Genomic DNA, 26591 nt, shown 5'->3' on the forward strand with positions numbered 1-26591 from the left:
TATGAGTTATATTATGATATTTATACCAGTGTCAGAACTAAGTCAAGGTTAGAACATCCGAGTGCAGTCCCAGTGAGTTAGTTAAAAATAAAGAGTGTGGGAGGGAGAATTGCAGTGAACTCTACTCTTTATCACGGCTAACATCATGCTTTTTTTTTTCATTTTTCACAGAAGAACAAACTCATGAGTCATAACAATAAGTCTCTATCCATGGGATCTTTGTTTAAAGTAGAGGAGAGGGCTTCCAAACTTTTACTTTAAAACCACTGCATGTACGGAGAAATGAGAACTCTGACGTAACTTTGGATTTTTTTGGAAGCTCAGCATGACACTCACTCCACTCACCGATATTTCTGGTCGCAAATTATGGTTACATTTTGTTTTAGGATCACAAATGGTAATTTGTTGTTTTTGTATTGATTCAATTTAGGCCAAAGTGTTTTTATGAAACTACTGATTAAGTGACAACTCATTTCACCAAATTTCTGGATTGGGTCTCCTTTGGAAGTGTTGTTGTAGGTTACAGCATTAAAGTGTAATAATATTTGCACAAACTAGAATCTCACTAAACATAAAATTGTATATAACAAAAGAAAAGAAACAAAAAATTATTAAAGAAAATGCACATAAATGATCCTGAGCATATGTAACTGGTTCTATTTTGATATTTGAAAATGATGCATAATTCCATAAATGATAGATATTAATTATCCAGTTTCCACAAAATCAAATGATAAACCTGAGAAATATTTTCCTTGAGACAACAAATGTGAGGTGAACTATAAGTACTGCAGCCATCTGCATTGAGAGTAATTAGCTCCATAAATATAACTATGCAATCCTAGACTTCAATACGTCTCTCTAGAAGCTTCTTCCATCTCCATACAGGCTGTGTGAAGCTCAACCACAGTGACCTTCAGGTTCTTGGTCCCCTCTCTTACCAAGGCCCTTCTGGAGGCCCCTGTTTTCAACCCTGTGCAAAAGTCTCTGCTGTAGCCCACCTCAGAAACTGGGCTTCGACATAATCCTTTGTCTGAGCTCTGCAGCCTGTTCCCCTCCTCCTCATGGTTCGGTTTTTGCTCTGATCTGCTCTGTCAGCAGTGAGACCCATATAGACAGGTGTGTGTTTGTATGCATTATGTCAAATTTTTTACATGAGATTATGAAGAAAATTAGCAAAGCCTTGAAGACTTTCTGAATGCGCTGTAACTGTTTGCAAATGCTTGACAGTAAGTGATTGCAGTCTGACCTCAGACCACTCTCCCTCTTTGCAAATGCTTCCGAAGATGGAGATCGAAAGCAACTGTGTAAATGGAGCAATTAACTCTTTGTGGAAGGCGGTGTGCCAGATTAAATCCATATTGTTTTTAAACCTCTTGAACGAATTCCTCAAAGGAACTGTGAGTCTGTAGACCACCTAGCCTCTGAAGGAGAGTTATTGATTTATTCAGTTTCAGATTTACAGCTTTGTGGCAGAAACATCAGCGAACAAATCTCTGTAACATTGATTGATCAATGCTCTTTGTGTGAGATTGTTCCTTTGGCCTTGGTGCTGCTGTCTTTGTTGATTTCGGCCCCCCCTTTTTTTTCCGATCTGCAGGAAACTGAAGCTGGAGAAGGAGCTGGCTGGAATGCTGTGGAGGATTCGGTGGGAGGACCTGCAGTTTGAGAGCCCCAATAAATACCACAAACGAGCCGGCAGTCGGCTCACCCTCTCACAGGTGGACGATCTCCTCAAGCATTGCATGCACTTTCAACATGGCAGAGCGCTAAATACTTTATCATTCTGAGTTTCATTCTTTCAGTGTTGCAAAGTCTCCAGTGTGTGATTAATAGGTTGTTGTTCCTCCAGCAGGGCACATAGCCAGGTTTGCCAGTGGTAGAGACTGGGTTCACAGCTTTCATTCATACAGAACAGATTATCAGTCTAGAGATGCTGCTGCTGTAAAACTGGAAACAAAAATGCTAATTCGACATGTTTGAAGTGTTGACCTTCACCTTGTTTACACAATGTGTGCTGTGAATTTTAATGTAGTTTGCAGTTTTTTGTAGAAATGCTTCTCTTTTGGGTTGTGCTTCATGCCACACATGCAATCGCTCATGAAAAGCACATGCACACACCTTTTTCATTACTGGTTTCCAGTCCAGTTCCTGGGATAATGTCTGTGTCTGTCTGTGTGTGGAAAACAGAGTGATTTTCCAGACCAATGTATTTTCCAGTGCCATGTGTTGCCAATATTTGCATTCTATACAAATGTGTAGTTGAGTGCGCTGGCTGTTTGTCTGCAGTGCGCCCACTTGATTTTTCTTCACTATTAGTGTACTGCAGACATTCACCCAAGGACAAGGACTGAAAACACAATTTTCTGAAATACAAGTGAAAGGCAATTGCATGTGGCACAGAGAAAAGTACTTTATGTATGTCAGTGTTTGAGCTCTTTTTGGGAATCCATGCAACAATGAAGTGGAGGCACAGACTTAAATGACCAGGATTTAATCCTCTTTTCTCTCATCTAACTGGCATTTTTTTTTCTTATTATTATCCCTTTTCACTTTCTTAGAGGGGCTCCAGCTATGGCTCCTTGATAACTGCCCATGGAAAATATCAGCTATTTGCAAAAACAGGCTATTTTAAGGTAAGGCTTAGTGAGTTCTGACATTTTCAACTCCTGCGCACTTCTTTCCCACCCACACGTGCACACTCGTGGAGAAAGCCGGAGAACTGGCGAGAGGAGAGAAAGAGAGAGTGTGGGCGCGTTGAGGTAGTTGGTTTAATGTGAGCTGCAGAATGTGTCAATTTTCTTCTCCTTTTTTTTTTTTTTTTCTTTCTCTGTTCCTATACTCCCGCCTCGCAGTCTGGACATAACCATCAGGTTGTTGCTGCTGCTGGTTTATCCGTTTAAGATGGGGGAGGTGTGAGGAAATGTGACATAAAGAGGCTGCTGAATAATGAGATAACTCCCTTTATTTTAAGCTGAGTTTTATATCAATGCAGATGTCACGGTGCAGGTTGAATGTCTCGTGCACCATTGGAGGTACTGATGCACTTCTCACAATATAGACCATCTTCAATGTTACACAAAAGCACAAACTGAGGGATGAGATGGAGCCTTAAAAAACAACTTGAAATTTTTTTCATTCAGAGACCAGATGTAACTGCCGTACAGTCATTACCTCCAATCTGCACGTGTCATATAGAATCAACCTTCAGCCCTCACATGGACGCACACGTGGTTGCAGCTGGTTTTCTTATTTGCTATGACTGGGTTTTTTTTTTTTTTTTTTTTTTTTGCTTGCCACATCTGTGGCTTTGTGGAATTCACCTCAGTGCCTTTCTTACATGATCCTCACATAATCAAAGTGACAGGTACAGTACAGAGTTCTTTTTGCAGCAGAATGAAACATGCCCAAAATATACTTTGGGCTGGAAAACTAATATCACTGACGAGATGATGCTCGTCAGTGATATTAGTTTTCCACCTTTCTGGTTATTAACTGGTTACTATTGCTGTTTATCATTTTCCCTCCAGCCAAAAGTCTATCCTCCTTACAGCCCTTAATCTCTATATAAAAAAAAAAAGACTTTGTATGAGTGAACTTTGCATCAGGTCTGTTTCGTAGACCGGACTGATCTCTCTGTCTCTTTTTGTGTTGCACACAGGGGAACCTGGTGGCCATCAAACATGTCAACAAGAAGAGGATAGAGCTGACCAGACAAGTTTTACTGGAACTAAAACATGTAAGTTTTTCAAGTTATCAAGTCGAATCACTTTCAATGATATATAGCCCAAATCAAAGATGACAGACATATCAATGAATTACGACATAATCATGAAATTGATTATTCTTTTTTTCTTATCTGCATCTGTTTCAAAGACTTTTCTGCTTGGCTCTTTATTAGATTTAAGAGAACAGAATACATTGCTCCAATTTAAATATTGCTTTGCTCTCTTATTCTCTATCAGACATTAATTGTAAGGGCTCCTTGCTATTTTTCTTACTGATCAAAGTTGAACACTTAACTCAGCTTCGAACAGATCCTAATTCAAACTGTTAAGGGAAATACATGGAAGGAAATTCACTACAGAGGAAAGACCCTTCCTTTAATAAATTCATGAACATCTCAGGACAGAAACTTCTGGTGAAGCTTTCAATATTGTGCGATCTGTGTTCCAAGAATTGAACATGTGGATGTTTTTCAGGATGCAGTGACATAGACTTTATACACAATGACACAACTGAGATTAATTTTAGTCATATTCGTCTTAGAAAACAATCAAATATTCTTGCATTTGGCCATGAAGTCCGTCCATTGTGGGCTTGTATTGTTTCTGGAAGTTTTCAGTGGGCTGAAGAAATTCCACTGGGGCCTTGAGGTGAAGAAAAAAAGCCTAGTTAAACAAATTATTTATTCTCTGACTGAAATAAAACAGCCATTAAATGATGTTCTTGAGCTCGTTACCACCACAGAAGAAAGACCTTCATACAAAATTCAACAACTCTGCCTACTTCACAAACAAGAACAGCTCAAGAACAGTGGATCTATTTCTCCACGTTTTCTGACTCAGTAGGATACTTAAATCTTTATCTTTTTTTGGGCCTGTTTGGAACTGCTCCGTGTTATCATGTGACCAGCTCCACTGCAGGATGTCACTTGTTACTCGAGGACTTCATTAATATCCATAGTGGTTGGTTATCATCACTGACAGCAGCTGTTTATGAAGAGGTATCTCTGGCTGGAAAATATTTATGAGAGAGCTGTAAGGAAGCTGAAGGGCAAACAATTTATGTGGTTTCGGAATGGAAACACAGGGTGGCACAAGGAAACCCCTAATTTTGAAATTACTTGGCACTCTTAAACAATGCGAATGCTCATTGGGAAGATTTTTGGCCATCTTCTCTTGTTGGACATTTTTTAGTTTTTAACTTACTGGACTCCTGCTGTCTCGGCTCTGTAGTCCTTTTTTATTTTTCGAGTGAGCTGGATTCCGTTAGATAGGCGGACTTCTTCTTAGTCTTCTTGGATGCTTCTGTGGCCTCTTGGTCAGTCAGCAGGCCCATATGGGAGGAAGGCCGCTGTCTGAGCTGGCAGCTTCTCAGATGCCCCGGGGGCCTGATCGGCTGTCAAACCTCAGCTCATGAAACAGCCAACCAGATGGGGGAAAAGACAGATCTGCCAGTGGAAAATTAACCACTTGTCTTCCAGTGCTCACTCTTCCTTCCTCTGATGGCCCTCCCTCACCAGTGTGCAGCAGGGGAAATTATGTAGGCCAAAGGGTAGGCTAACATCTCCCGAGCCGTGAAACAGGAGCGACTAACTCCCTGGTTGTAGTACGAGAGCCGCTGTCACTCACTGCACTTAAAGAAGCAAAGTACACTGTTGAAATTGTGAACACTGGTTTTGAAGTTTCACAGTGGCTGCAGAGGGGTTTTTTTTCCCTTCTGCCTGTCAGTGCTCCTACCAGCTGGAAGCAAAGAGGACGTCCATGGAGTTTGTTTCTATCAAAGAAAATGACTGGGATTTTTCTCACTTTCTCATAAAAAGAATATGCCAGAAACTGTTCTCCAAGTTCCGTCTTTGTCACTTAACCTCAAGCATCTTTGTTTACATACTTTTTTTCATTTCAAGTGATTAATGGTTTGGAAGACATTTTGCATCGTGAAACCAGTGTGTGATTAGAGATTATATTTCATCTAGTGCAGTTGTGTGTGCATTGCCTGCTCTGCTCTTACATTCTTGATCGTACATCCTCTAAACACCTCAACATTTCTTTTTTTTTTTTTCATCATCCCCAGCACACTGCCTCATTCATAACCTCCAAGGGCAATTTATGCACATGCACATGTTTTGACCGGGTGCCCTGAGCAGGAATGCAACTCAACATGTAGAAAAAGGACACCGTGCCAGCTAGCCAACTGCAAATAGTCTATTTTGATGAACTGCTGGCAGCGTTATTCTGAAAACTTTGTATATAAATGGACCATCAGTCTTCTCCCCCCCGTCCTCTGTTTCCATGGGGTTTGGGAATGTGATGTTTGGAAAGAGTAACACTCACAGTCGCAGTATGTTTGTGTGGTTATTTTCAGATGAGAGACGTTCAGTTCAACCATCTAACCAGGTTCATCGGGGCCTGCATTGACCCTCCCAACATCTGCATCGTAACCGAGTACTGTCCCAGAGGCAGCCTGCAGGTACAGTCTCCTGCTCCTCTACTTTTTCTCACGGGCATACTGACTTTATACTGTATTGTATTTTACTTGTTGCTACTTCAGACTGTGCCTGTGCAGGATAATGTAGTGTTTGCTTTTCTCATGTTAAGGGCTTTGATTAGTGTGTATATGAGCAAACAAACAAACAACAAATCAAACATAGCAGCACCAGAGTCAACAGTTTTAGCAGGTTGTTCCTCCTCTGCCTCTGTAGCTGTACAGGGCAGCACTGATTCATGTTGTGATCATGCATGCTTGACATATTTTTGTCTTTGTCTTTTATTGAATCTTTGTTATTTGTCTTAAGAAATATACAATGCTCCAAGTAAAATTGCTCTTGGTATGAACTTGGTGTTCCTGACATGCCAGCCCCTTTTTCAAGTGGATGAGCTGGAAACAAAGGGAAACTAAGCCATGGACGTCATCCTCCAGACTTGCAAAGAAAGACTTCTGCATAAAAGACAAATAGTTGCAGCTGATGTGATGTGGCTGAATGTCAAGGCAGGGCCTAGATTCCAGTAAGTGGCTGGCTGCTGGGGCTTCGAGGGTTATTCATTAACAGCCTGACCCTGAGAGTGAAAAGGAATATACAGTATCTGGTCTGAAGGTGGTTCTGTGTTTGGTCCCAAAATAAACTCTGGTACTGAAATGGCTGCTGAGAGTTCAAAAGAAGAAGCAGAAACCATATTTTTTTCTTGTCTGTGAATGCTTTCTTCCCTTTTTCTGATTTCTCTAGGACATTTTGGAGAACGAAAGCATCAACCTGGACTGGATGTTCCGTTACTCACTGATCAATGATATTGTGAAGGTACGTGGTGGTCACACTGCACTGTAAACAAAAAACAGGAGTCAAAGACAGGACAGTCATTGATTTATCTTTTGTTTTGAAACAAACTTATACCCAAAAAGGCTCTTTTTGATGTTAAATGAGGTGCTTTGTGTGCTTTAGAGAGACACAAAAAGTCTAGGTTTCCATGGTTTCGCGTGGCAGGGAAAGTATGAGTGAGACAAAGAAACATGCACAGAAATATATTTTTGGCATAGCAGTGAATGAAACTACATTAAATATTATCATCATGTTTAGCAAAATTGGACCAAAGCAGAATCATAAACTTGGTTAAAAATGACCCCCCATCTTAATCAAAAGTAATCATGGACATATTTCAGGAGATTACTTTCAATCTGTTCTAATAAAGGGGGATTTAGTCAGGATTAGGTTCTGGGTTGGATTAGATATTGAACTACATGCGTGTCGAAACTCTGCGGCTAAATTACTCCAAACAGATAGCAGCGTTCTGTAGAAACTAGGCGCTGCTGAAGCTTCAAGGGATGTTTGACTCACCCTTTCCACAGAATATTGAACATGAGTACAGTCGGTACCCGCCGTACCCTTCCCAAAGGAATTAACAGTAATTTTACAGAAATTCTCCCGGTGACTCTGCCATCCTTAAAACAAGGCATCTTTTCAAAACCTTCAGCATATGTCCACTTGTCAAAGCATATTATTTCCATATGTCAGGATTTGTGTGTTTTCATGTATGCAGTAGAGGGAAAAAAGAGTGAACCCCCTTTAATGCATGACTGAACGCTCTTCTTCACCAGGGAATGAACTATCTCCACAACAGCTACATCGGCTGCCATGGAAATTTGAAGTCATCTAATTGTGTGGTGGACAGTCGATTTGTTTTGAAAATCACAGATTATGGCTTGGCCAACTTCCGCTCATCCTGTGAAAACGATGACTCGCATGCTCTCTATGCAAGTAGGTGGAGATCAAAGTTTGTATGTCCACAGCTACAAACGTGTATTCACAGAATAAATCCACTGCTGTTGTGTTTCACACTGTGACTGGTTTTCCAGAGAAGCTTTGGACGGCTCCTGAGCTGCTCATATACGACCGCCATCCTACTCAGGGGACTCAGAAGGGTGATGTGTACAGTTTTGGCATCATACTGCAGGAAATAGCCTTGAGGAACGGGCCTTTCTATGTGGAAGGCATGGACCTCAGTCCAAAAGGTAAACACAACTGTCTTTTATAGGCTTAAGGTCAGAGGGCAGTTGATCCCTGAAGCATCAAATGAACTGGATCCTTTAAATCAATAAACGCACATGTAAAACACGAACAAGAAAAGAAAAGAAAAGCAAACAGAAGACTTAACATATACACAAAGCTTCTCAATAAGAAATGAGTACTATTGACTTTCTGAAGATTCAAAAGTCAAAGAGAAAAAAAGAAGGAAGTTCACATAATCGAAACACTATTCATTAGCTTTTCACTGAGATCTCAAAGTGGCCCCCAGTAAAGTCAGACTTCTATATTCTGGCCCTACAAGGCAGAACTCATGTTGGTCGGAAGTTTAAGTTAGTGGGTTAAAATAAGTGAATGAATGAACATGTTTTAAAAAGTTATTGTATGCTTATGCAAGACACAGCAGAACAAGCATTTTTAATTGTGTGTGACTGTGAATGCTGTATCTTATTCCCTTAGCCTGTATTTATCTTGGAAGCTGAGATTACGACCCCCTCCAAATTTGCAAAATGCATCAACAAAAGCAATATGACAGACATAAGTCGGCTCAAGTCAGCTATGTGCAGCATTAGGTTTTAATTTACATATACTTCTAAACATTTTGTGCAAAATGTTAGTAAGAGAAGAGAGATAAAAACAAGCCTGTCACTGCTTTCACGCTCATTCACCACCTGCACACCTTTACTGCGCTTAATGTTTTTCCACTTTAAAGGGAAAACTACTGTCATTGACACTATTTTAAATTACGTGCTGCTTATTCTTTATGAAAATAATTATGAGGCTTGGTCCAGAAAAAAGAGAGGCTAAAGGCTGGAGAGGCAAATAGATATTTGCACCACAATACACAAAGGGCAAGGTCAGCCTTTATGAAGTGAGGTGAAAACAATCTTTACATGGCCTGGTGTAACTTGAAGGCAGAGTTGTTCACCTAAAATAGTCATTGGTGGACATCAGATCCACAGTTAATTTCTGGGGAAGAATTAAGCCCTAAGTTAATATGAGTTACACAAATTCAATGGTTATTTTAGTACATTTCCTCTTTTTGTCACCATCCCTGCACCGCAGCTCAGAAAGGAAAACACTGTTCGAGGACACAGTGAGAAAATTAGGTACTAAAAAGACTGCAACTGTTGTCCAGCTTGCTCTGCTAAAGCTTGTTAGATTCAGATAATGACTGTTAGCAGGAGCTTTCTCTTGCTGAAAACTCAAACACATTATTGTTATCTTCTTAAATTAACGAAGAGTTCTGTGTTTAACCACTGTAGCCTTTCTGGCTCATCACCCTCCTGCACATATGCTGTTGATTGCAGTTTGACCAGTTTTTCCGCCGGCACCACAACTCTTACCTCCACTGCTGCTTCTGCTCAGGGATGGTCGGAAAATCTTCAACTTTTAAAGCTGCTCAAGATCTTTACTCCAACTGTTATACATCCAAAGTGGAGGTGGAGGCGAGGGAGGCACGGGGGGTGTGGGGGGTGCGGAGGGGCTTCCATGTGTTGACTGTTTCACAGTCATGCACAATGCTGATTGAATAAGAGCTTCAAGTTTATCCACTAACAGGCCAAGAGCAGCCAAATCATCACCCTCTTCTCTGGTGACTGAATGTTTTAACCTGCACTGTGGTTATAACTGTATGAAGGAATAGTTGGGGAAAGGCTGCCTCTGACAAATCTTTAAATTGATATGATTAATGGATCAGAAGGAAGAAATCACTAACTGCAAAGAGTTAATCTGAAGAATATATTAAGACTTATCTTGAAGAAGTAGCACATAAGCAGCAGTACGAGACCACTTTCCAACACTACTATTCTTGAGATAGTCCTGTAGGCTTAGCAGCCACTGAATGCAGCACTGAAAAAATAGAACTGAGGCGAGCCAAGACTGAAATCCCGTGATGAGAAATAGGTCACCCTGCAGTACCATTAGTAAAGCTATAGCAGGCAGTTAAATACAAGCTTGGAAAATGGTTTTCAGCTGCAGAAATGCAAATGTAGAAACTCATATTTACACTCCATCTTACAGATATTCAATATATATTCAGTTCTCAATATTTAGAGATGAAGAACTGATTGAAGGTTTACAAGCAATCCTGGTTGCTCTCAATTCAACTTTTCTTGGATAGCTATGATCTGGAAAACCGAGAACTTCAAACACAGCTAAGAAAAAATAAAAATAAGAACTGCGAAATAGGGCTCCCCAAAATATAGCACTTAGTTGAACTGACGTCCTTCAAGCTCAGCAAATAAATGTTTTCGACTTCCCAGACTCAGTCCAGGGCTGTTATATTTTATGAAGTTCCCCACCTCATTTAACAGGACGGTGTTCAACTCCAGCTGCACAGGAGGCTGTATTAATTCACGTAGAGCAGAAAAAACTTCCTGAACTGACTGATGAGTCTTAACATCCTGTTCATCCAGACACGCATTTCTCACTCCAGACTACACTCTCTGCTCTCCACCACAGAGATCATACAGAAAGTGAGAAATGGTCAGAAGCCGTACTTTCGGCCAACAACGGACAACAGATGCCACTCAGAGGAGCTGAACATCCTGATGGATGGCTGCTGGGCCGAAGACCCTGCAGAGAGGCCAGACTTTGGCCACATCAAGATCTACATGGCTAAACTCAACAAGTGAGACCAAAGTTTCTCTTCTTTTTATTTCCTAGTCTTGTACTGCTCCTTAATGGATTGATATGAGAGTTCTCTTGTAGGTTGTGTGAAGCTCTTGAACTGATGGACCTCGATGTTACAAAAACATTAGGAGTCGCACGTACCCATAATCCGTTTACAATTTTCTGTTCTTCTGTTCTTCCATTTCCTTTTTTCAATATGGAGGTAATTTGACAAATTGAAAGCAACACAGCTTGTTTTTTTCTCCCACACATATCAGCATATTCCTGCCAACGGAACAAGTGAATATAATTTTGACAACTCAATTTCACTTGCCCTGCCATGAAAAATGAATGTACTTGAAAGGTTCACAAAGGCAAACAGGAAAAGGATCACATTTTGGAAAGCACCATAACAAATTTTGATAAAAGACTGCTTGTAATTCCTGATAGGCAGCTTATGACACTCTCTGAGTGCATGTGTGTGTGTGAGTTCAGTGTTTGACTCCATGTTTCTGTTATTGTTTTGAATGCTCACATGAATAATTCATATGCATATTTTGGTTCTGAGATTTGTGAATGCAGGGAGGGATATACACGTTTTCCTCTGAGGACAGAGGGAGTTACTTTATGAAGCATCCCTACTGATACGAAGTGACCCTGGAGCACATACCCTAAAACACACATGGAAATATGAGAAGCCAGTAAGAATGTACAGCACTAGTATTCTGCAGACAAAAAACACAATATGGAGGTGACATACTCCGTATAGAAAGTGCTGCTTTAGTGTTTTTTCCACAGAGAAAAAACAGATTTTCAGCACCACCTCTTCAGAGCAAGGCAGCTCTTGGGAACAACTTTTTGTTTTGTAATTGAAAAGTATGTAACTTCTGCAACGCAGGGTCTCTCAGTCAAAGCAATAACAAAAGACGACAGCTGGAGATCATGGAAGTCATTGCCACTGTTACTGTTTCTCCTGGTTTGGATTGGAGTGAGAAGGCTGAGGATTAATACAGTTGTCTACTTCTCCCCGTAATTAACAGACTAGATGTTTAAGTTTTCAGAAACAACAAAATTAGCAGATTCAATTAATAAAAAAAATTGTTATTCAGTGGAACATCTTGCAGTGGATGAGTGCTATTGACATTTGCCTCCTTTTTCCCTAAAATATATTATCCAAGCATCCAATAATTGAAATATATAACTTTATTCAGATAAATAATTAATCATATTTATTCATTCAATCTGAGCTCACATTGGGTGAGCATGAGCTAAACCCTGGACAGGTCACCCGTACTAACCAGTCCATCGCAGGGCCAACATACTGAGACAGACAGAGACCAACAACCACTCACACCCCCATTCAGTCCTACGGACAATTTAGAGTCACTGATTAACCCAAACATGATGTCTTTGGACGGTGGGAGGAAACCAGAGTACCCAGAGGAAACTCACGCAGACACGGGGAGAACATGCAGACTGCGCACAGAAAGGCCCCAGGCCCAGGAATCGAACATCTTCTCACTATGAGGCAACAGTGCTAACCACTATTCCTGTGGCATGTGCAGCCGAGATTCTGCCTCATGGTTACTTGTATGGTTACAGCCCATATTACCCCCAGTAACCTAAAACCTAACCTTCCAGTTCATTTTAAAGTCCTAATTATTTCTAATTGCCCTTTAGTACCATAAGAATGTGCATAAAATTATTTAATTTTAAATATAAAGTGAAACAGCTACATCCTGTGTGGACAGACAGCTGTCCCTCAACATCTGGTAGCAGATCTAGGATGGATAGACTGAAAGAGACTGCTGATCTTGATCTAGGCTCTCTGTTCGTGTTAGTGTTTTTTTGTTATTTCTGGCTCTGATAAGTGAAGCCAAAGTGTGTTGATTCTGCTTCATTCACTCTGTCCCTGCTGAGGACTCAACACGAGCTAACATCTGTCTGCAGATATCAGACAAACAAACACTGCAGAGAGGAGATTTTCTGTCACAGACTGCAGTCTGTGCTCAAAGTGATAATTACAGATTTGCTCTACTTTTTACTTTGTACTATTACTGACACCAATGCAACAATGGAATCCTGCACAGCTGTATGGGATTACACTGTTGTTTAAAATATCCATCAAAGTGACTCTTGTGATTAGTTGCAGGGTTTTTTGTCATTGTTGCTGAGCTTTTAGGCACATGTTGGCCTAAATAGTAAAGACGTTTCATGTTTTTAAGAATTGTTAAAGAAAATTAACCTTTGACATAACCAGTAAAGGTTTTTACACTTCATTCACTCACTCACTCACTCACTCAGTTTTCTACCATTTATCTGTTTCCGGGTGACGGGGGGTTTTAGAGCCAATCCCAGCTAACGGTGGGCGCGGGCGGGGTCACCCTGGACAGGTCACCAGTCCATCACAGAAACACACAAAGACACTGATTGTGTCCACTTACACTCAAACTCAGACCTGCAGATAATTTAGAGTCACCAATTAACCCAAACATGATGTCTTTGGACGGTGGGAAGAAACCCACGCAGACACCATAAAGCTGTGGTGGTATAATCATACAAGTAATCATGAGGCCGAATCTCAAAACTATTGTGCACGTTAAATTAAAAATGATGCAAGAAAACATTATAATGAAGAATATGCTTATGAAGGTTAATATGAATCTTAAAAAATTTTATGTTACAACACAACCATAAAAACGGCATCTTAGGGTTGAATTTGTGACATCACAAGCAGGAACAAGCAGATGGACATATACTGTGTGTTATGTAGGCTATATGTACAATAATGTAGAAATAATGTTTTTTTTTTAGCTCCGGCTGGAGATTTAAAGGTAAGTCTCACATTCTGGAGGCTCAACTCAGTGCTGAAGTAGCAGTGGTTTGTTGTTGCCAGATGTTGTAATATTCAACCTGCCAGCTGCAGTCGATCTTTCTGTCCCCTAAGTTGTGACAGGGAGATCAAAACACAGGTCACGGTTAATTATTACCAATTGTAACTTGGAGCTTTTCTGCTTCTAAAATGATCGTGTTGTGTGGTAAAATATAGTTAGGGAGCCCTTGCAATAAGTACTTGTGCTAAAAAGCAGATTTAGAGCTGGGTGTTGATTTTCGCATCTTGATGCCAAAAGAAAGAGGCTGCACACATGATTAGGGTGTGTTGTGTTTAACACAGGCTCAGGCTGTGTTTAATTACATACCTCCCAGTTGATTTGCTTACATTTTGTCAGGCACTTTGTGAAACAGAGCAATGATGATTTACCCTTTATGAATGTTGAGTCAGATCATACAGGACATGCAATCAATAACTAAAGTAATTATCACATTCTTTCATTCCCTATAATGGAGTGGTAAGGATATTGAGCAGGTGGTTTGCAGTGGACATGCCTTTTTTGGATGTGTGGTCTTGAAAACAAAAAGAAATCTGGGCCTTTCTTGTATGATGTTGTCCTTCCTATAAACAAATTCTATTAAGGTTAGAAAGCCGCAGGAGCAAATGCAGGCAGCTCCAGTCGACTATTCAGCGATACTTTGGTCTCTGCGGGAAAGCCACTGTAACACAGATGTGCAGTAACACTGCATTTTGAGGAGATTAATGTCAGCTGCAGGGTGCTTTGTGAGGAAATAAGTCTAAATATAACTTTAGAACAACTGTCCAGGAAGTGGAGAAACCAGCTGTGAAGCTCCCGGTTTATCTTTCATACCTTCTTAATTTATTTAATATTATTATTATTGCATTCACTTTATTTGAATGTACTGCAACTTCACTATTAGGATGATAATGTGAATGATAATGTGCAAGGTTATATAGTCCAAACTGTGCTAATATGACATGCTGCACAAAATGAAACATCATTAACATAACATAGATATGTATATGTGTGTGTTTTGAACGACATCACTGGGACTATCTCCGTATCTTTGTATTACTATCGTCTGGTGGTGAGTTCAAAGTCTGTCACTTGAAAGTTGGAATTCAAAGAAAGTTCCGTCCATGCCTTATGTATAATAAAATCCATAGGATGAAAGCTGAATATCTCTATGCAACCCTATATATTACATTATGACCAGCATTTATTGAACCTTGAATGTTAACAATACTTACAGAGATGTGATTAGAAGGATACTGTGGGATTTTTTTTTTCCATTAAGAGCTTTCTTTCCTTAGTTGAAATGAAAGTCTTTGATGTCGAACAGCCAGCTGGAGAAAATGTAAATGATTGAAAAGGATCGACACCTATCATTGCATAGATACCCTAACACAATGTACAGAAGCTCTGATCTGAAAGATAAACTTAGGAGACTGTAGCTACACAGATACAGTGTTGATTTGGAGTAGAAATGTGAAAAATCTTGAAGCAGATCTTAGTGGTTTGTGTGTTTTCCTTTCAGCTTGACCTCTCTGTTATCTGTGTAAGTCAGTGCAGGATGAGCCCAGTGATGTATAGCTATCCATTTGGAGTAGGCCGGAGTAGAGAGCTCTATATGATTTAAACCCCCAGAAGCACTCAAGGATCCTCTTGACAGCCACAACCTAAGTCCTAGCTTATGCGGATGAAGCCATTTGTCTCCGAGGCCTGTGCGTTAATGCACTGTTTGCCGGTTATTTTCATTAGGTAAATGTATGTTGTTGACATGATGTGATGGATGGACAGTTATTTTTGGTGTGTGTATGGGCTTGGTCTTGAAGGGCGCGGTAACAAGATGGGTGTTCAGCATTAAATGGTTCAGTTAAACCCACACTGGGAGCTGAGGCTTCACTCACCATGAATAGCTGACCTTTTACTACCTAAACAATACAGCAAAAAATATATAATATTCACCCTGTGTTCACCAAATTTTCTTTTTCTTCTTTCATTCTTTTGTGCTTTTCTGTGCTTCTCACATAATTCCACATATTTGAGGAATTTGCAACTTCCTGAAACATTTTAAGTCCCTTTGTAAACATGAAAGTACTCAGAGTGTACATATCTCTCCCAAGACTGCACAGTCCTCTTCATTTGTATTTTTAAATTGTACTCAATGTTTTAAATTTTTAATCAGCATCTTGATCAAGACTGGCATCAAAATACACAATGAGAGACAAGCTGGCTGGAGAAGGCCGTGATTTCCTGAAAACTACGTAGCTCTGTCTGGGAAAATTACAGCTTTGCACAAGTGACTCAGGCTTGTTAGATTTGACCTCAAATCAGCAAATCTGGCAGCAGGATCAGTCAGATTGTGTGCGCGCTTCTTCATGTGGTCATACTTGTACACAGTTTTGGACAATTCCATCTGTTAGGTAAAAAATTTAATGATGTGGCGCTAACATGATAAATGAGGTCAAAATCCTGTTATTGAGTTAAATGGTCATATTAAGGGACCTATTTGTAAGTTTTCATATTGCTACATAGCTATCAATCACATTAATCCATGTTTACTTACCGCACGAGGGCGGGGTAGCATTTGGAAAGGTTGCCAGTCTATCACAGTTCCAAAATGCATACACAATCACATTCAAAGACAATTTACAGTCACCAATTATCCTAAATGTGCATCTAAGGACTTTGGTAAGTCTCCGGCACTCGGAGCACATGCAAACATTATCATCCTAGAGATTTTTTCCCTTTTGTTTTAAGTTAACTAGCAAAACATTTTTAATAAACTATCTCTCTGGCACATTCACCATAGACTGATGAGGGGAAAAATATTTGCATCATTAATTTTGACACATGCATCTACATAATGCAATTCAGTCTGTGAATCAGTCTGAACAGTCTTCTCACCTTATGCCTGTTCAGAGCTGCCGAAAAGGTGTGAAATTTAAATAGAATTCAGGTTGTTTCCAGACAGCTGTCTTCTTTTGCAGTTTCTGCGGTTGCCATGGTTACAGAGCAACTGCATTGGAAAGGTCCAATCATTATCTCCGTGGCGAGTAATCACGAGCAGCAACTCAGTGGCACCCCTGCTTTAAATTTTACAGAGGAAACAATGGAGGCGGCAATTAAGTGGGAACTTCTCCGCAAAGGAAAAGAGCTACTGTAAACAGACATCCTGACTAAAAACAGAATCTATTGCTTCTTTTTTCTTGGAAAGTCTTCTCACCCTCTTTCTCTCTATCAGCAGACGAATTACAGAGGCCAAAACTAATTATTTGATCCTCATGAAGGATTTTTTTCCCCCATGCTTTGAGAGGAAAGGATGCAGAAACAGAAAGACTGTCCTCAGCGTTCACCGTTACTATAAGTTTGGATGAACTGGATGACTACATCCAGTGTGTTGATACTCACCCCTGTCTCCCTCTGAATTCTTCTTTAAACTTAAACAACACGTGGGTGTGTGGAGGATCTGTGACCCAGAAGAAATGTGGCAGGACGCCAGGCATTGATGCTTTTAGCCATCATGGTGGTGCAGATGACTCACCTGCTTGCTTGTAAATGTGTGTAGATGCGTGTATGTGTGTGTAATGTAGAAATATCCTGAGACACACATATTACACAATACAAGTATTACATAATCACAAACTATGTGTGAAATGTGAAGATGGCTGCTGTAAAGATGAATGTAGACCTTTGCAGCATGAAGTATTTATTCTTCCTCTATGTTGACAGCCAACAACAGCTGCTTCTGTGTTCATATATGCCAGATATTTCTTCTTCTCCCTTTAAAAGTGGTTGCCAATAGTGACAGAGGCCATTTTCTGGTGAAGAGCAACTCAAATACATGGGGCCTGGATTAATAACTTGTTAGCTAAATCATGTACCTGACATTTACCTTTTTTAAGTCTCTTCGGGAAATATGCAAAGCTGTGAAAGATGGGCCAGTATTCACACAGCTGCTCAAAGCAAATCATGATACTGTAATATCAAACCTCTGGACACCTTAACTTTCCTACATTTGGGTGAAATCATCAAGCAGCTCAAGTCCTCACTTGATCTCTGGTCTTAATCTCCGCTCCTCTGTTTGAGTTCTGTTTGAATCTATAGGTGTAAGGCAGAATGACAAATGGAGACATTAAAGTGTCTTTTTCACATTTATTGAGTTTTATCCAGGCTTAGATGGAATTGTTGCATAAAAGCAATATCACATATTGCTTAAGTAGCAAAAATAAAAGTGTCTCTTCATTAAAAGGGTTCCTCGTTTTGCAAACCTTGCACACTGTGAAGCTCATGCCAAGCTTGGTCTTCCCGGGCATTCAGGAAATAGGGCCCTATAAAATCCGCGATCACAGAATCACGGAATTAGACAAAAAAATGGAATTCATTATAAACACAGAATAACAGAACTGGCCGACATTTTGCATTTGCATTTTTTCCCTTTTTTTTTCTTTTTTTTTTTATCTGCCAAGAAAATGCTCTGAGGGGGTCACTAATAATGCACGCTTGGGCTCTGGGTAAAAACCAAGTCCAAATCTTTGCCTTCAACAAGGATGGGGCCGGTTGAATCTCTCCTTCCTCCATTATTGTAGTTTCCTCGTTTTGGTGCTTACCGCGCATGTGTATGATCCAGAACCAGCTCTGTGGTGACGTCAGGACGTCCCGCATACAAAATGGAGGCAGACAGCCTGCTGATTTGTTTGATTTTTTTATTTAATCAATTCTGAATCGTAGTAAATGAGAATCGCAATTCTTATGTGAATCGATTTACAGTTTTTACAGTATTATTTACAGCTCCTTGCTCACTTTGATGGCCCCTTTCCTCAAGTCTGATGTTTCCATCAGTTTGACACTAACTTCTATTGATCTTTCTGTCATTTGTTGCAGCATTGCCAAGACAAGATGTCAGCCCGTGTACTTGGCATTGATGATGATGTAAAGTGCAAGCAGTAGTTTTTACCTTGCTACTTATAAAGCATGTTGTGTTCCTGGGTTATGAACATCTTCTTTCTTTTGTTACATTTTTATTCCACGTATACTTAATTCAGATACACTTAAAGTGGTAAAAATGTTAGTTTGGCCCTGACATTAATGTCTGTTTAGGTGGAAAGTGCTCCCTCCTGTTGCTGATGGGTCTCAGAGGCAGCTGTACAAACTGATATCTGCCCTCAGGTCACTGCATTAAGTGGTGCGAATCTCAGATCAGCTTTTTCAGAACACAGATGCCATCCAACTACCCAAAATGCAGTTCAGATGGAATACAAACCTCACTTTAATCCTGCTCCATCGTTTGACAGCGCTGGTTCCCTGCCCAGTCAGATTTTTTTGTAATGCTGTGTTCCAAGCTTTTATGGGTATACTGTTTTATGATCGATATGAATGATTGCCACAACTATGAAAATAAGTCCCATCTTGTAGAAAGCCAGAATTATCTCTTTATGTATAGATGTGTTCTGGTCAAATGCATTTGCATTAAAACAGTACTGTCGTGTAGGACCTGAGCGCTCACCTCATCCGGGGTTTGTGTGGACGTTGTCTGATTATACTCTTTCTTTGTGTTGTCCTCAGGGAAGGCAGCACCAGTATCCTAAACAACCTGCTGTCCAGGATGGAGCAGTATGCCAATAATCTGGAGAACCTGGTGGAAGAGAGAACACAAGCCTACCTGGAGGAGAAGAGAAAAGCTGAAAATCTCCTCTATCAAATTTTACCGCAGTAAGAAAGGAAAAAAAAAAGTCATCACATCCACTTTTTTGACCTTGCAGCCAAAAGCTGAAAATTCTAATTAACTTAAACTCAGCAAGTAGCGCGAGTGTTACCAGCGTGACTCAATGATGTGTTGTCAATTGTGTTAAATCCCTTTATTAATTAAAGACTCAAAATCCTCGCCACATTTTGCAAGCAGATACACATTTCCTCATGGTGCCATCTCACCACAGATGAAAGAGTAAGAGCTCTCAGGCAAACTGCTCATTAATGTGAGACACAAGGAACTGATACAATTGTGTGTGTGTGTGTGCACTTGGCTAAAACTCTAGCAGAAAATCCCATCGTCCTTGTTGATCCGCTTTTGCTAAACCCTTCCCCTCCCTCCATCTAGTAAGCCAGACTGAGAGGAGCTTGAGAGAATGTACAGATATCACTTCTCACCATGTTTCAGAAAGAGAACAGCTGGCTTTTGTCACAATGTCTTTGCCTTTGGACAAAGTGAATGTGGTCAGAGTGAACGCAGATAACGGCTGATAACAATGGATGGTTATAATTGAACCCACAGGCGTCTTTTTCGTCTTTTTTGTGTCAGCCTGCATTACGGTGACTGTTAGAAACATACACACTTTTGATTGGCATGACTGAAAAACAAAACAGAAGTGGCTTTACTGCTTTAGAGCAATAGATTGACTTTTGGGGAAACTGTCCACCATTCAAACTCTTTAAATGATTTCATGATAAATGCCATGATATTGGATTGGTCCATAGACTCTGATGCTGATATCTGTATTAGAGCTGCTTGTTGGATTTTGGTCTATTTATTCCGCCAGGTATTTCCTTGTTTTTCTGTCTTTATAGATTTGCAACATGAATGTTTTTCCACGTTTCTCTCTCTTCTCTGCAGTTCAGTAGCAGAGCAGCTAAAACGAGGGGAGATGGTGCAGGCAGAAGCATTTGACACCGTCACCATTTACTTCAGCGACATTGTGGGCTTCACGTCCATGTCTGCGGAGAGTACACCACTACAGGTACACAGCAGCTGACACAACACCACAATCCTGCAGCCTGCTTGAGACCTATCTTGAAACACTAGGTTCTCCTCCTTTTTTCCTTTTTTTTATTTATTTATTTATTTATTTTTTTATTTTTATAAAACACATCATTGCCTAAGTGTTTACAAAGGTTTTGTAAAAATCGCTGGTCGTGATCGTGTTCATGCCAAACTCTATTTCCCTATTCATCCAAGTGCTCATCAGTATAAGGTCTCTTCCTACAGTGTGTCTCATAGTTCCCACTGTGAGTTCCCACACATGGGCCTCGACTCAAAATAGTACAGTTGTTAGATGGAAAAGTGAGGAGTGTTGACGCAGAGTTGAGTCACTTTATGCCGCTCCATATCTCATTCTCACTTGAATTCCAAAGGGAGGCTTCAAACCAGAGACATTATCATGATGTCACATTCAGACAGTGAGTCTGAAGTGTTGATGGACAGGTTGACACCCTCAGATGAATGGGATTCTGCTAGTGAAAAAACATCTGTTCCTAACGTCCTCGTTATCTTGATTCTCCTTTGAAGTTCTGTGGGAGACCCAGTTGTTGCTTTTTCTCGACAAGCCAGAAACTCATGTGCTAAAAAAATAGCCCACTCTGTGAGTCAATCAGTCCAGTAAAATAGCATCATGTGATACAAGCAAATGAATAATAAACGGAAACTGTTGTATTGTTAATACATGACCCATGCTTAAAATGAATGAAGTACAATTAGTTTTATTGGTAGATAATGTTGTAACAGTTTAACATTCCCTGCTTCCACAAGCTGAAAAGAGGGGATGAAGCAAAGTGTTAATGCAACACCTTAAATCAAAATATACATTCAGTCTTCTTGAACAGGTCAACTTAATACCCGTGAGTCAAGAGTCACAACCGGTGTTTAACTCAACACTGTGTTCTTCGGTCCTAATAATGAGAGCTCTGGTCTGCTCATCCTCAGTCCCCCTCTAGGCCGTTCTGGCCGCCCTGCTTTATGTGGGTTTTGTAGTCTTTCACTGGCAGCCATGATGGGTAGTAGTCCTTGCTACAGTTACTGATCCGCCCTGAGGTAACTCAGGGCTGTCCTAAAGCAGCAGATGTAAATCACATGTAATCTGGAAACTCACAGGAAGGAGACATGTAACACTGACATAAAGTCCTGACCGGATGTGCAAGTAGGTTCCCCTCATCTGCAAGTCAGTGTGCATAGAGTTTTTTCTCACCTAAATTTAAAATCTATTACATCAATAGCAGTTTAATAAACAACTTGAATTTAAACATACAATTACAACTTAGTTTCTCTGACACTCATCAAACTGTAAAAAAGACAACAAACCAAAAAAGGAAAAGGCAGGACACAGAGAAGATGATGGTCAGTCACAGTAAACACATCTAAACAAAGGAGAATAAAAATGTTTAATAATGTTTGCAAATGATCTATGAGGAAAGAAATGCACTTACCGCATCTGCTAAGCCTTCAGGGAACACAAAATATGTTTTAAGCTTTTATAAAAAAATGGATTTATTAAGAAATCCTTCCTAATTTATCAGAGGATGATACAAACCTGTTTCAGGGCTCTTGGGGTGATTGAGAACAGCATTAACAGCACCAGAAACCGCTGGGAACTTAGATTGTGCTGTTGTCAATAGTCCTTGTCTTAAAGAGTCTGGCAATGACCCTGTGTTTTCAATTTGGTGAGCGAGCAGCTTTTAATGTCGTTAAAAGTACAGTGTGCACAAAATGTCCTAGCTTGATAAAAAACCAGCCGAGTTTCATTTGAGGTTCAGACGCAGTAAACAATAAATTAAAATTAGAGATGTAGAGTAAATGAATAATCGCTCTTTGAATAGATGGCCTCAAGTACAGGCTGTGCTTGCAATGATCCGTCTGTGCATTTGATGTGTGATGTATGATTGTCCAGCCACAGCGATAATGTGAGAGACTGTGAGGTGTCCACTACTGGATTTACAATCAATGTGTTTTTTATACTTGTGATTTGAGTCACAATGCTTTCAGCTGGTCAAACATTTCAGGACATCCTGTTTTGCTGAAGTTACATGACCAGACTCTCGTCTCTCTGTAGGTCGTCACGTTGCTCAATGACCTGTACACCTGTTTTGATGCCATCATTGATAACTTTGATGTGTATAAGGTGAGTTGGGATGGTCGATTAAATAATTGAAGGGCTATATTCAAAAGCTAAATGATATAATATTGTGTGTTATTTTCCACTCCCTGATGCTTTGATCTGATATGACCGGTCTCTCAGGTGGAGACCATCGGTGACGCCTACATGGTGGTGTCAGGGCTGCCTGTGCGGAACGGAAAACTCCACGCCAGAGAGATAGCCGGGATGTCTTTGGCTTTGTTAGAGCAGGTCAAAACGTTCAAGATCCGACACAGACCTAACGACCAGCTGAGACTCAGGATAGGCATACATACAGGTGAGTGAGGCCCCTCAGTCTGACCTGGAAGAGTGCACATCTGGGCCGAGATCATCAAGTCCACATTACTACTAAGACCAGATTTGATTGCTCAGTGTCTGGTGTCTAGACATCACTGCTGATGTGTCCCAGACCGCAGTAGAGATTAGTCGAACCCTTCAATTGCTTACCTTTTGATAGTGGCTTGATAATGATACTTTTTTACAATTTTTAACAGCAATCAACAGCAAGGCCACTTAATACTAAACGTACAATAGCCTCAATCCTCCAAACCTCTGCCCGCTTTTGTGGCAATTTTTTCTGCTGCTGTTGCTCATTGATGTAGCCAATTCTCTGGCTCAGGAAGATGACTATCACATTATAAATTCTGCTTTGTGTCCATCAAGAATTGAAGGAGCCGGTAATGAGGCCAACACCAGACATTTATGAATTGTTGAGCAAATTGAAGATGCAGGCAGTGCTTCAGAGGTCTGGACCAGAGTAACTGAACACTGTAATTACGAGAACTTAATCAGTTCCACTTCCTGTTAGTAGAAAATGAAGTTATCTGTCCAAGTGTGTTTCTAAACATCATCAGGATACCCCCTGCATGACCTCTCTGTCAGCAGAACTTTGATCTCCTCTAAGATAGTCTTTTCGATTCAGTATCATCCATCTCGAACTTTGGAATCACATTTCCAACTTTATCATTCCTGGTAATATAACATTTTTAATTAATTGATTAATTTAATAAAAGACAGATTATTTGTGAGGAATTGTATGCGTAGATTTAATTTGGTGCATCCAATAAAGTGGGTACTTAGTCCACATCAAGTGCAGGGCAGATGTGATTTGTAAATTCCCACGTCCGGATAATAACAATATGACTTAGGATGGTTCATCCTGATCTGTTGGCAATGTTTGCTCTGCTGTAATTTAAAGAGGCTTATGTACTTACTTAAGTACTTGCACTTCTCAGCTCATTGCGGCATTGTGTATATTCTTATTCAGACATTTGACATGCAGCAGATAGACCAGAATGCGTAATCTGGTACTCAGCCTTGTCACAGTCATTTAAAACATCCTGAGCACAGTTTCACTTCGCTAACTCATTTGTTATGATTTTTTGAAAAGGATTTTTTCCTAGAGGTGGCTGTGTGATAACAACAGCAGCTCCTAGCGTTCCACATATTATAAAATGTGACTATGTTTAACTTGTGTTTTATAGGTCCAGTGTGTGCCGGTGTGGTCGGGCTGAAAATGCCCAGATATTGTTTGTTTGGAGATACTGTTAACACAGCATCTCGGATGGAGTCCAACGGAGAGGGTGAGTGCCATTTTTTTCATTCTGTTGGGAAGGGGGAGGATGTTATAAATGTATGTCTTTTAGACTTTGAGCTTGTACCATTTGGCAATCTGGTTGATGGTTCATATTAACTCCTGCTGTTCTTGCATTATTTCACTCTCAGAGGATGATCTAATCCCCTCATCTGATTAGCTGTTCATTTTCTGAGCAAGCCAAAAGAAACAGCAGATTTCAGAGACGTAGTGACGACTCATTCTCAGAATTCAAGCTCCACTGAGCTCTTTCATACTTTCACTAATGGGCATCCAAGTAAACAATGAATGATTTGAATCCAATTTTTCAGAGTAAGCATAGAAAAGTGTCTGCTGCTGTAGGCGGATAGAAACATGATTTATATGCTGAATGAAACACGTACCATACTGACATCTCTGTTCTTAACTGGCAGTGACAGGAACTGTTATGAAACTGTGGTTGGACATTTTGCGAGAAGATCATCAGATGTATCGATTAACTGCTGAGGCACTTCCTGTATTGTGCCTCTACTGGTAAATAATTGATAGCACTTACAGCGAAGGGCCCTTAGCCAGCGATAAACTGTGCAGCCTGGAGCTTCACAGGCAGGAATCATATCTCATATCTCTGCTCTGTGTGCATTAATTGGACAAAACAATGCAGATTTAGCATTTCAGCTGCTGGCGTCTGCTGGGAATGGACACATGAAATCATCTCACTCCTCAGGCTGGAGACAAGAGGAGTGAGATTGTGATTCACAATCAGCGAGAGCTGTCATGTGTAACTCACATGCTCTTTGTGTGCTTTGCAGCCTTGAAAATCCATGTATCATCAGCCACCAAAGAAGTTCTGGATGAATTTGGTTATTTCGACCTCCAGTTACGAGGAGATGTAGAAATGAAGGTGAGACCCGTTCCTCTGCTTTAAGGCTTGTGATTCTAATTGATGAAAACTGTTGTTGTTGGGGCAGTTTGTCTTGTTTTAGAAACTGCCAGAATAAAGCAAGTCACCGCACCGGAGTCTTATCTGGTTTAAAAAATATTCCTTAAACAGGTTGATTTCTGTTGGAACGTGATAAAAAAAAAAAAGCTTCTCTTTTACTTCTCTGATGAATCACGCACTAATTGACCTGCAGATCAATCAGTAATGATTACCTTCATTACCGATTGAGCTTATTTATTGAGGACACAGAGGTTATGAGCTCAGTGTGGAGATTGTACCAACCTAATGAGGAGGGGCGCATGTTGTTTAATATTCTACTTAGCATTAACGATTTTAAGTATGAAGCTTCATTTTGCTCTCCTTGTGCCCCATCTTCAGAGAAAGGTGGAGCTGTAAGCTGAGCTGCAGTAACCATTAAGGTCACCCTTAAAAAAGGGCAGCCTAATAGAGGATGCGGCCCCCTCCCCCCAACTTCATCTTCATTGATGAACCTATTGATTTCTGTGTTTTTCCAGGGCAAAGGCAAAATGAGAACGTACTGGCTTCTTGGGGAGAAGAATGATGTGTATGTTATCTGAGAGGCCTGCAGATAATGTGCAGCAGCAGCAGCAGCAGCACTTCTTTATTTGTTCTAGAATAAGTCCTTATTGGTCATTTCCGTGCAGAGGAAAAGTAAACGGCACCACATCACACACACACAGAGGGAATTCCAGGTATATTTACTACCTGCATACTGTAACTGCAAAAAAAAGAACAAAAAAAAAATGTTAAAGTTGTTTTTGTATGAAGAACCTTTCTGTCCTGAGAGTGAGTACTTTTCACCGATAAATTCTTATTTTTTGTGCTTTCTATATTAAAATTTGTATAATGTGTTTGGAAGTCAATGATATATTAATATTTCCTTGAAACATCTATTGAAGTTTGGAGGCACAGCTACAATCAATGTTACTGCAGGGGTTCATCAACCGTTACACAGTACAAATAATATGTATATATGTATATCCAAGATACTGTAAGATATTTTGTTCAATAAACTGAGTAAAACACTCTTTTTTCCATTTATAGACCAGGAAGTTTTTTTGTTCTTGTGCTTTAGTTGTGAGCGTTGATGGCTATCAGTCTAGGAGGAAAAAAGCACAAATGAGTCCATTCTGTTTTGGAATTATGCACCAACTCTGAAGTCTCTGTCACTCTGTGTATCTGGGCCATGTCCTCCTGACAACACTCATCCAGATGTTTCCATCCAAGTTTAACCCAGAAAGAATTTATAAATGACCTTGTGATAAGATCCATCGGAACCATGTTAAATAGAGACGTGTGGCAGCCAGTTAAGCTCCGGTCCCTGAAGCAAAACCTTTAGGTTGAAATTAAACTGCTCCTTGAAGACTTTATTATTATTATTTTATCATTTCATTATCATCTATCAGTTTCATGGTCACTATTTTTAAGCTTGCATAACATG

General features: G+C 40.2%; 1 protein-coding gene across 1 annotated transcript in view; it reads left to right on the top strand.

Annotated features, from left to right (window-relative positions):
• The window catches only part of npr2 (natriuretic peptide receptor 2), a 54707-nt gene extending 28514 nt beyond the window's left edge, over positions 1–26193 (top strand). The window contains exons 8-22 of the mRNA XM_029515117.1: positions 1601–1721; positions 2562–2636; positions 3662–3739; positions 6088–6192; positions 6947–7018; positions 7813–7972; positions 8071–8226; positions 10703–10871; positions 19276–19422; positions 20321–20444; positions 22530–22598; positions 22716–22890; positions 24098–24196; positions 24999–25090; positions 25645–26193. Of these exons, the coding sequence (XP_029370977.1) occupies positions 1601–1721; positions 2562–2636; positions 3662–3739; positions 6088–6192; positions 6947–7018; positions 7813–7972; positions 8071–8226; positions 10703–10871; positions 19276–19422; positions 20321–20444; positions 22530–22598; positions 22716–22890; positions 24098–24196; positions 24999–25090; positions 25645–25707 (1705 nt within the window). The 3' untranslated portion in view covers positions 25708–26193. The remainder of the gene's footprint in view (positions 1–1600; positions 1722–2561; positions 2637–3661; positions 3740–6087; positions 6193–6946; positions 7019–7812; positions 7973–8070; positions 8227–10702; positions 10872–19275; positions 19423–20320; positions 20445–22529; positions 22599–22715; positions 22891–24097; positions 24197–24998; positions 25091–25644) is intronic.
• The last annotated feature ends 398 nt before the right edge of the window (positions 26194–26591 follow it).

The sequence above is a fragment of the Echeneis naucrates genome, chromosome 12 (assembly GCF_900963305.1).
Source record: "Echeneis naucrates chromosome 12, fEcheNa1.1, whole genome shotgun sequence".
NCBI lineage: Eukaryota > Metazoa > Chordata > Actinopteri > Carangiformes > Echeneidae > Echeneis > Echeneis naucrates.